Consider the following 12,730-nt stretch of genomic DNA (forward strand, 5'->3'; position numbering starts at 1 on the left):
TGTTCTGGGCTTAGTAGCAGATGTTTATTTTAGACAATTTTACCTGCTGAAGGCTATATACAGAATAATGTTTTAGAAAAATGCTATCATTTTGTGGTAAATAAAACAAAATAACACTTTCAAGATTCATGATGATAGTTTTTACCTTCAAGTTTGATTAAGTCTGTGTAAAAGCTGTGTCTGCCATCTTTAAAAGATTTTTATGAATTTTATTTCACAATCCATAGTGTGACTAAGAAGTGGTAACGGTCAGGACACAGTCCCCCACCCTTGTAATTACTTGTGTATCAATTAAAAGGTCAATTAGTACATTTCAGTCTGCATGTTTGTATTTTTGAATAATTAAGTGTTTGAGGTTTTATTTGAATAAAAATTAAATCAATTTTGAGGAGTTTGATTTAACTGTAACAAAGAATTGAAAATCCTACCCAAAATGACCCAAGTAAAACACTTATAATTACTTCAGAATGGAGTGTTACTCATGTCCGTATATTATTGGATAGTTCTGAATAGTCCCAAGATTTGTCTATATCACAAAAATGTCATGTTATTCCAAGAGTCAGTCCATATGAGTAGAGAACACTTGAATTATTTCCGACTAACGATTGAGAAGTTGTTTATAACCAGGTTCATTTAGAAATGACTGTTTTGATAAATGTGAGTCTGTGAATATTTTCCCTGCCTGTTCCCAATATGACCTGCTGTAGACATGTGATATCTGTTATGTCAATTTGTATATTTTATATACCCCAGAAAGAATAAAAGATTTCACTCAATTTATCTGTTTCATCACAATTGAGTAGAGTATTATAGCAAGTATTCAGTTCTTATGACACATTTTACACATCACCAGTGCAATCAAACTGTTAGTCTACACCTATCAGTAGTCTCACAGCGGTGTATTGTTATATTATTATCTATAAGCTGTACGATACTGCCCTCACAGCAGGTAAACACTGACCACACTGCCTGTACGATACTGCCCTCACAGCAGGTAAACACTGACCACACTGGTGTATTGTTATATTATTATCTATAAGCTATAAGCTGTATTGTTATACTGCCCTCCTCACAGCAGGTAAACACTGACCACACTGGTGTATTGTTATATTATTATCTATAAGCTGTACGATACTGCCCTCACAGCAGGTAAACACTGACCACACTGGTGTATTGTTATATTATTATCTATAAGCTGTACGATACTGCCCTCACAGCAGGTAAACACTGACCACACTGGTGTATTGTTATATTAGTATCTATAAGCTGCAACGATACTGCCCTGCCCTCACAGCAGGTAAACACTGACCACACTGGCGTATTGTTATATTATTATCTATAAGCTGTACGATACTGCCCCTCACAGCAGGTAAACACTGACCACACTGGTGTATTGTTATATTTATTATCTATAAGCTGTAAACACTGACCACACTGGTGTATTGTTATATTATTATCTATAAGCCCTGCCCTCACAGCAGGTAAACACTGACCACACTGTTGTATTGTTATATTATTATCTATAAGCTGTACGATACTACCATCACAGCAGGTAAACACTGACCACACTGGTGTATTGTTATATTATTATCTATAAGCTGTACGATACTGCCCTCACAGCAGGTAAACACTGACCACACTGGCGTATTGTTATATTATTATCTATAAGCTGTACGATACTGCCCTCACAGCAGGTAAACACTGACCACACTGGTGTATTGTTATATTGTTATCTATAAGCTGTACGATACTGCCCTCACAGCAGGTAAACACTGACCACACTGGTGTATTGTTATATTATTATCTATAAGCTGTACGATACTACCATCACAGCAGGTAAACACTGACCACACTGGTGTATTGTTATATTAGTATCTATAAGCTGTACGATACTGCCCTCACAGCAGGTAAACACTGACCACACTGGTGTATTGTTATATTAGTATCTATAAGCTGTACGATACTGCCCTCACAGCAGGTAAACACTGACCACACTGGTGTATTGTTATATTGTTATCTATAAGCTGCACGATACTGCCCTCCCTCACAGCAGGTAAACACTGACCACACTGGTATTGTTATATTATTATCTATAAGCTGTATTATATGCCCTCACAGCAGGTAAACACTGACCACACTGGTGTATTGTTATATTATTATCTATAAGCTGTACCATACTGCCCTCACAGCAGGTAAACACTGACCACACTGGTGTATTGTTATATTATTATCTATAAGCTGTACCATACTGCCCTCACAGCAGCAGGTAAACACTGACCACACTGGTGTATTGTTATATTATTATCTATAAGCTGTACGATACTGCCCTCACAGCAGGTGTAAACACTGACCACACTGCCCTGCGAGGTAAACATTGTTATATTATTATCTATAAGCTGTACGATACTGCCCTCACAGCAGGTAAACACTGACCACACTGGTGTATTGTTATATTATTATCTATAAGCTGTACGATACTGCCCTCACAGCAGGTAAACACTGACCACACTGGTGTATTGTTATATTATTATCTATAAGCTGTACCATACTGCCCTCACAGCAGGTAAACACTGACCACACTGGTGTATTGTTATATTATTATCTATAAGCTGTACCATACTGCCCTCACAGCAGGTAAACACTGACCACACTGGTGTATTGTTATATTATTATCTATAAGCTGTACGATACTGCCCCCTCACAGCAGGTAAACACTGACCACACTGGTGTATTGTTATATTATTATCTATAAGCTGTACCATACTGCCCTCACAGCAGGTAAACACTGACCACACTGGTGTATTGTTATATTATTATCTATAAGCTGTACCATACTGCCCTCACAGCAGGTAAACACTGACCACACTGGTGTATTGTTATATTATTATCTATAAGCTGTATAAGCTGATACAGGTAAACACTGCCCTCACAGCATACTGTACAGCGGGTAAACACTGACCACACTGGTGTATTGTTATATTATTATCTATAAGCTGTACCATACTGCCCTCACAGCAGGTAAACACTGACCACACTGGTGTATTGTTATATTATTATCTATAAGCTGTACCATGCGATACTGCCACTCACAGCAGGTAAACACTGACCACACTGGTGTATTGTTATATTATTATCTATAAGCTGTACCATACTGCCCTCACAGCAGGTAAACACTGACCACACTGGTGTATTGTTATATTATTATCTATAAGCTGTACCATACTGCCCTCACAGCAGGTAAACACTGACCACACTGGTGTATTGTTATATTATTATCTATAAGCTGTACCATACTGCCCTCACAGCAGGTAAACACTGACCACACTGGTGTATTGTTATATTATTATCTATAACCTGTACGATACTGCCCTCACAGCAGGTAAACACTGACCACACTGGTGTATTGTTATATTATTATCTATAAGCTGTACGATACTGCCCTCACAGCAGGTAAACACTGACCCAGAGGAAGTCAAACACTGGTCTAATAATAGTCCAATAGACTAATGCTTAGTCTCTGAAGATATATAATTTTGATAGTAACAAACAAGCCCATTTAAATTGAAAAGGAGCCCTAGGGAGACCAGAGATTCAGAACCTGAACCTGAGGAAATCTAGACTTGCTTTATTTACGGCTTTAGCACTGCAGAGAGAGCTTGGCATTAGGGAAAGTATGGTTCAGGGACTGTGAGACAGACTAGCAGTCCAACAGTGCCCAGTGAACAGTGAAACACTGTGCTATTGGTTGTGTATCCCAGCACTATTAGCTGTGAAACAGTTCCAACACTGGGCCAAACAATGGTATATCAGCAGTCAAAGCTGGCCAGAATTTAGACTGTGAAATTCAAATTAGTTATAGAACATGACATTGACATCAACTATGGATGAATAAGTTCAATCACAGCATAGTCTAGTTATATTACCAATCTTGAATAATAGGATTCTGTTATTAAATTACTGATTCAGTTTATTCTGTCACTTCTGTTACTTCAATTACATTAAACAATTAAATTCATAAAAAAATATAAATTGTGACCAGCCAATTTTCCTACAACATTTTCTGAGAATTTTGGTACTGATCTAATAGAATTAATTTTTTTTCAGGCTGCAAAATTTGTGCGAATGAGGTCGAGGAAACTGGTGCAGTTTGCTGCGGCCCTCACATATGATGAATCATCAACCTGGTGTCGCCAGTCTACGACAAATAATTGCAACTCAGCAGGTTATAATCCTGGATAATTAACACTGATTAAAAATTAAAAACTACAGGTTTGTGATGCAGGATTATCCACTTCAAGCTAACATGCAGGAAGCAGAGCATAATCACAGTTTTCTTTGTAACTCTCCTAAAGTTCACAGCATAACATAAAACAAACAAGACAATTTAGAATCTGGGTCCACATTGGTCTTGTTCAGACTAGACCAACTGTTTCTTCTAATATGGATCAGATGCTGCTAAACTAGCCAATGAAAATAACAGCTTCAGCAACAACAGCAACATCAACAACACTATTGTCTTATTCCGTATTTTTTAAGTATTATTGATCTAAAGAATCTATTAAGAAAAATGACTGACCTTGAAATCATTACTATTCTTATTGTACTCGGCATGTTGGTATCTCCACCAGGAGACAGGTACCGATGTCATCCCAGGATAAAATATTCAACAGTACCAGTCATGTATTGCCTTGAGTGCGAATTGAGACATTCCCACTTTTCAAGTTACAATTTCAGCCAAAAGTTTGATGCAGTAGAAAAGGAAAAAATGTCTTGGTCAAGAGTGCACAATTAATGAAGGTCATTACGCTAGGAGAAAAACACTACTGACAAACACACAAGTTTGGCTAATAGACTCAAGCATGTTTGCAATGACTAGAATACTGAGGAGTCAGTTTGTTTTATCCAAGACAACATTCTAACAAGTGAAAACAGCTTTAGTGAGTTAGTGACCAAGATTATGGATGTTAATCACTTTTGTGGAAAGCATGATCACAGATAGGTGTGGACAAACAAAGAATACTTATCAGCACAAAAAAGGACTTCAAAACGGAGATTTACAGATCCTGCCATGGCTGATGGGTGCAGCTCTGCAGGCTGAATCCTGACACTAGGGCCCCATAGGCATTACAGAATTTTACGTTTTAATTATTAAGTGTCCAAAATGAAAAAGTCCTTTAGTATTTGAATGTTCTGACCCCTTAAATTTAAAATGTTAACATCAGGGCCATGATGTAGTGTGCTGTGATCAACACACATGTGAGAAGTGAAACCACCCTCTGTATGTGTCACACTCACAGTTTACAATCTAAGCCAGGAGATGACTATAACCAATGTTCATAACATATTACACGTTTACCCAGATTCATAAACATGTTTTAACTGCTGTCAATAATCAAACAAAACCATTAGATCAGTCATTCTAATTGCTTGACTTGTTTCGCCAGGACAAAAATTACTGGAGATTGATTTACAGTGAGCTTTATCATCAATTTGCTTGTCAGTGGCATTCCCTGTCCACAATGTGAACATCCAGTATCAATCACCGTGAACATAGCCGATCATATAACAAACAAAACAGAGACAGAGACCACAGATATTAACATCATAATCATCATTAATATCCCCATGCTCTTATTTACGACATCAATAAACCCCATTCCAAACTGCTTTAGAAATTGCAATCCTAAAGTGGCCGATCCCCATGAAAGACAGGACAAGCGATGCTGTGCTCTTCCTCCAAACAAAGACGTCAGTCGTCAAGCATGAGACCATTACCGCCATTTTAATTGTCTATTACAGAGTCGTCAGTCGTCTATTTCAAATCAGGTGATCGTACATTTCACTCCCTTCACGTCAATAGCGTTTCTGTTTTAATCTAAACTCACTGAAGCAGAGGATTGGATTAGTTAAACGTTTTCAGCCTTACTCTTATTAACAATGACAGAGTTTGAGCCATTGCAAAAATTGCCAGTCTCGGCAGCAACACTCCTGACTTGAAAACCGTCCCATTTGAAGATGTCAGTCACATTTGAGGGAGTGTCAATAGACCTGGTGACAAATCTGGTTATGCTGACATTCTGGCCTAGCTGGCAGCATTGATAGTAAACATGCTCAAGTTGCAGGTATTTGTACATCATTAAAGCAAAGGCCTGAACAACTCTCTTACGTTTACTCTGGCATCAAAAACAAACATCTAAAGATAAATGTGAAAACACTTAAACATGGAGTAGCAGATTTAAAATTAATTTGGTTTCTAGGAATTTAATTATGTTTTTTTTTCTCTTTTTCAGAATTGCTTCAGTTTCCAAGAAGATGAATCGGTTGAAATAGCGACTAATCAAGCCAGAGCATATGCGTGGGACACATTGTACCTTGACGTAACTCATGCAAGATAAAATCAAACATATCTTCATGTTCAGTGCAGGAAATTAAAGCACAGGGTTGGAATTAAAGAAAGTGAAAAATCTCATCCACAAAAATTATCTCATATATACAAAACTGAATTGTTGCCATTCCGAGCAGTCATCTAAGGATGTTACTCAAAATTGGAATCTGTAACAGAAACATAGAATAACACTGAGTGAGTGAGTGAGTGAGTTGGGTTTAAATAGTGTATGGTTTATAAGGCCAATATGGTTTATTGGTGGGTATCAACAACTACTAGTGGTGGTCCGATTAATTGAAATATTCGAAGATTGGTCGCAATGACTAAACGACCAAGCAATCGATCATGTTTTCTCATAATGGAACACAAACAATTTTGAAACACCTGTTTGCATTAACAACATTTTTCACAAGTTTGGTTTTGTCTGCTGCGTTTCATGAGCACTACAAGCTCATTCTATGTCATGATTGAATTCATCTTAAAGACTCCAGGAAATTTATGTTCCTAACATACTCGTCATCCTTTAAGTTGTGAAAATTTGTAAATGCAGTTTGTGCAATTTGCAAAAAAACGAAACTACATGTTTTTTCTATATTTTTTGTGCATTAACAAACATAACCATGATAAATGACGCTAACCAATTATTTTCGATTATTGATCGGTTGTAAAGAACCAATCATCAATTGTGAGATTTTAAGCAATTCCCAACACTAACAACTACTAGCATAAGAAAAGAAAAAAGAAGGTATACATTTTAGCAATCTGACTGTTTCACATTCAGATGAACCAAATATGAATATCTGACAATATCCAACGTTATCTACCTATTAATCCTCTCAATGTATTCATGTGCAAAATATTGGTTCAGCTGTACCTTATTTAATGACACCCCACCTGTTTGTAATCACCATCCTGTTTAAAGCGCCTTATGCTGAAATTAATTCAGCAGGCTAAAGGTCAACAAACTATTTGTTTGGGCTAATTTGTGGCACAAATACATTCACATCAGTTATATCGTTTTTCTTCCTTGCCAGCTGTTTTGTGTTTTGCTATTTCATTCATCCAAAGTAAGTTAATTTGGACATGTTGGAAACTAAATTACACCCTTTTCTTAAAAATACCCCAATCATTTATGTTCTGGACAAAGATCTTTGTAAACAAAACAATCAAATGTTTTATGTCGTGTCAGGTCCAGGTGGAAGGAAAGCCAAGGAGTCACAGACACGTGCCACTTTGGTGAAACAGTGAGCTGGGGTATGGAGGAAACATTGAAGAACAAAGTGGCAAAAAAGGGCATAACATGTCAAACAGCGAATAAAAATGAGATTGAGACAGACATTATTTGTTTTATCTGTGAACAATAAATACTGGTGACAGAGATCTTTGAGTGCACTGTTTTTGCCATACAGTACAGAACGTGGATGTTGTGGTACATGGTGACCTGCATGGATCTCCTGGAGGCAGCGATGAAACAGATGCTGCTGCTGCTGCTGCTGTTGCTGGATGATGTGCAGCCAAGATGAGAGGAGGGACGAGACAGGGAGTCTCTGTGCAATTTTATGTCTTCCCGCTCTTCCTGTGCTAGAAGCATGGCAATAACAGCATGCACTCTTCATCACAAGTCATGTACATATAAGCGCAAATCATAAACAATGTTAACCTGACTACACAATTCTGTCAGAAAGTGAAGGTTTGATTGTAATATACTTTTGCACAAACAACATTCCTCTGATGTTATTATCTAAAAAATACTGCCATATACAAGGTTGAAACTATGCTGTGACATTCACAAACAAGGTGGTTCCATGTTTAAACACAGAAATCTACCAGACACCACAATTTTTGAGCTTATCAACACAAGTGGTTATCTTATCTCCCGTCTGGTCATATGTCATATCATGTTCTGGTACATTATTGATCATTCTGATTCAAAAACAAATTATCCAAACATTTCATGAAATGGGCCTACCCTTTCTTATGCTTGCTGGAAACTCACATCAGTTTTGACTGGTCACTCATCTTACAAAAAACTTAAAGTGTGTTGTTTGACACCAAACTCAGGAGTATTCCAGCATTATAATGGTAGCCTCGAAATGATCAAGCCTGGACCAGACAATCCTGTGACTGATATAATGAACAACGACATGCAAATAACGAAGTCACAAAGCTGACAACCGATCCATGTAGTAGCCTCTTATGACATACTTCCAAAGCCACAGTATGTCATTGATGTTTACAGCTTAGATGAAATCCACAAGGATAGGATGGGTTGACAAAGTAAGGATCAACAAAGAGAGCAGGAGGCATACAAACACCAAAGGTGGTCACTTTGTATTATTCCATTCTCACTTTTGGTCTCAAAATCCTCATTAGAGTCAAAGAAAATTAAGACAAGAAGGGCATTTAATCATTTGCATACAGCCATACAAGTGTGACGTAACACTACACTATGAAGCATAGCCACTTGTAAAAGTTCGAGATTTCACAAGTGATTGAAAATGCCTATTCCAGAGACATTCAAGAGATTAGAATCATTCATAAGAAAATGAAACAATAAACAAAAAAGTTCAATTTCAATAAAATGTTGTTACTGTATGATTGACTCACACATTGATTACACATGTGAAGCCGGCCACGCCGAGGTCGGGTCTAATCTGTTCGCATGTAATAAGGTCCCTTCTCCAACGCTCCTACCACATGTCATAAGATTTTATCGGAGAGCTTCTTATGACCCTGGCGTCTCCCCTGGGATCTGGCTTTAGAGCCCTAGCGTTTCAAACAGCGTAAAACAGTGAAACAACATATTTATTTTATTGTGGGATTAGACGAATCAATAATCATCAACTTGAGGTCAAAGATACATGTCCTCCAGAGGACCACACTGTCCTCACTAATCTAGCCCTCCGTTTCAATTCTGTCCGGCTTTTTAAACATGTCCTCATTAAATAGCCCATCCAATATGCTTTTCGACGATGACAAAGCTTGCTAGGAAGTTAATTGTGCATTTTATTAACTTGGATTGTTATTGGGAGGCGTATCTAATGAAGAAAGCCGTGCCCCAGTGGCAGTTGGAATCACAGTTGAAAATCTAACCATCTTACCGGGTGCAAAACATGAACAGCAACATTGATTTTTTTGGCCCCAAGTCAGTGACGTGATGAGTGAGTGAGTTTAGATCTACGCTGCTTAAAGCAGTTGAGTCATTACACAGAAGAACATGACAAGAAAGAAGATTTTGCCTTTTGCGCCCAATGGAATCTGTTTTGTCAGATAAAGTGACTGATTATTCTTTGGTACTGACGTTTCAAATTTCCGTTTTGATCAAATGTACATGAACCTGGTGTTGGGCATGACGAGCGAACACTGTAACACTCTGACATCCATCCTCAGTGGCTGATGTAACAGGATCATAAAGTGATGCTGTAGTGCTATGACAAGCCCAGTTCAATGTATCAGCATGAGAGTTACAACAGTAATAACAAAGGGTCTGGTTCTATTTCAGGGGAATTTTCCGAGAATTATTCCCTGAATTGAAATACAGCCTGAAGAGGAAGCAATGGACTTTCCAGTAACCCCCCTCCTCTCCACACCCCTAGGCCTCCTTTCACAAAGCACTAAGGTGATCGTAAGTCACTAAGGTAACCTTAGTGCAATGTTAAAGAATGGGAGTTAAGGTTAACCTTAGTAAAGGTTGCTTCATGAAAGGAGCCCCTGGTTTACAGTGGAAGTGTGTGTATATTTGAAATGGTTAGCATGGGTTTACCTTCACTGTCCTGGGGACCCCTAAAAATCAATTTCATGGTCCTTACAGGATACATTAGGGCTCTGTAAAGTAATGAGATGGCGTAGTTCATTGTAACTTGTGGGAAGGATGTATCTTTAAGTCTTGTATGTATCATACTACAATGAATGTATGCATGAATAACACTACAAGCTCAAAATAGACCTTTTAATAGAATTATTGCAAAAAAAGCCCATAAATGCTAAGTGTTTTAAAAATGTAATTATTATGATAAAATGGATATTTTATACTTGACTCTTTATAATTTAATGTAATAATGAACACTGATAAGCGTTTACTGAAAGATTATGATAAAGGTGCAGATTGGGACAAGTGACGATCTGACATTGGTCCATTTAGAAATTTTACACTGTTTTCTTCAATATTCATATCTTTGAAATGTGGACAACACATTGTTGAGAAAGTCATGAAAGTGGAAAAAAAATAGAGCTCAATATAGATGGCTCTGGTAAGCCAATTATGGATGATGTATGATTTCATAACCTATTTACTATGAATTTACAGACCATGTAACAACCTTCCTGTCTTGTGACAAACACAATCTACTACATACTGTCCCTCCATGCCAGGACACTCAGTGATGCACTGGGCACCTTCTGTCCCAGGATTCCCCCTAGCCAGATTCATCTCAATCAGTACATACTATCTCGGTGCTGCCACTTGACAAGAGGGAAGCTAAGGAGTAGTCAATCTTACAAACATGATATAATATTTCTAACACTGCAAAACAGTTTCAAGTCACACTTATCACATCAGGGGATAGAGAATTGTCTAAAGGTCATGACTGGACGTGTTTTTGTTCATGACGTGAGATAAACATGGCTCTTGATAGGACGATGTAGAACAATGATCTATTACATATTCTCCATCACTTATTTTTGCCTGAAACAAATGGCAACAGGGCATTTCACTGATCTTATTAACTTCTGAGAGCACATTCTTCTATATCCTGACCAAATCTGACCAAAACCGTCAGTCAGTATCCTATTAAATGAAGCCATCTAAAAACCCTCCACTGTGTACCCTGAACCATTTGTTTGTTGTGTAACACACCAGTGTTTGAAATAGCCACTGGCCCGCTAGCCTGTGGCTAGTAAAAATCCAGTCGGGGTAATAAATCTCCACAGTCACTGGCCCAACTGGTAAGAGACTTTTCATGGGGCCATTTTGTAAATATATCCCTCTCTCTGACTTGTTAAGTTATAACACACTTTTAAATCATGCAAGATTATGGCCTAATAAAAATGTTCATCATATCAGCAGCTTAATGATGAAACCCGTGTCTACATTCAAATTTGGGGCTTGTGAATCATTTTTTGCGGCCTAGTAACTTTCAGGCATAGCCCGAATGGCTAGCCAAATTTGGAAACTATTTCGCACACTGTAACACACACTTGGCAATATTCCTGCCATATGATGGGGATCTGTAAACAATCGACCACACAGTCCAGTGATTAAAATGATGGGTATCAATTACGGAAATCGTACAGAATGATATGCATCAACCAAGACCCCCCCTGTCCACCTTTTACTACAAGCATGGGTTTCACAAAGCTAGTTCCAACATGGAGCTTCACTGGTCTGTTACAACACAGACTGTTTATTATATTCAAGAATGATATCCCAACAGTGAAGCAAAAGTGACCTGTTATCCAGCCAGCCACTGTACAGCAACTATACATCTTGTGGTGTCAGGTCGCCCTGAGAGAGTCACACATCAACTGACCTGTTTGATGCTGCTGGGACGATGTATGTAATCACCAAACTTTCTCAAGATGGACTCCGAGGAAAGGGTTCTGGAAAGTAAATTGATGCGATTAGCGTCCATCTGGAGACTGGTCATTGTTACTGGCGTTTTTCACCCTTCCCAATGTCCCAAAGCAGTTCTGTTTAATGGAACTAGTGTTTTAACAAATCTGTCCCTGTCAAAACTAAACAATTACTGTGGGGTAAGCTACAGCCTCTGGCTGCCTGTTGGGCCTTGGTCACCATGTTGGCATTAGGCACAGCAACCTTTCTTTGGATGTAAGAAATAAAAATGTTCTGAGAATCTGTAGCTCAACCAGATCAGTCGCTACACATACATACATTCTGTGAGAATGTGAACTTAAAACTACATGCACACAGCATATGCATCACATATAATATTGACAGATGGTATTATCATATAATGGATACTACTATCAATGCAGTAACCAATCTGATGATCTGATGAACATGGAAAAGAGGTCACCGACCCAAACTACTTACATGCTCCCTCGAGCAATGGCTGCTTAATTGAATAAGATTGAATTTAGCATAACATTCCTGATATTTTAACACAGTGTTTTCCCAACAAGTGTGTGTATCTAAAGACATGGCTGCCAACTACTTGGCACCTTGTGATTAATGAAGCAGATCAGTAAAAACATGGCAGTCCTAAAGTTACTTCATTGAATTAAGTTTTAAACTTGAGTGATTTTCAAAAGGGCAGAGGTTATTCTGTATTGTAAAAGTATTATAATATATATTATACAGGATATATTTTTATGATTAAAAACCAT

General features: G+C 37.9%; 1 protein-coding gene across 1 annotated transcript in view; it reads right to left on the reverse strand.

The window, feature by feature from the left end:
- The window catches only part of LOC124290002 (dynein axonemal assembly factor 8-like), an 81,741-nt gene that overhangs the window by 23,927 nt on the left and 45,084 nt on the right, over window positions 1-12,730 (reverse strand). Inside the window, exon 26 of the mRNA XM_046726678.1 lies at window positions 11,914-11,983. Within this exon, the coding sequence (XP_046582634.1) occupies window positions 11,914-11,983 (70 nt within the window). The remainder of the gene's footprint in view (window positions 1-11,913; window positions 11,984-12,730) is intronic.

Source organism: Haliotis rubra, unplaced genomic scaffold, assembly GCF_003918875.1.
Source record: "Haliotis rubra isolate DU_JTF1 unplaced genomic scaffold, ASM391887v1 Scf454, whole genome shotgun sequence".
NCBI lineage: Eukaryota > Metazoa > Mollusca > Gastropoda > Lepetellida > Haliotidae > Haliotis > Haliotis rubra.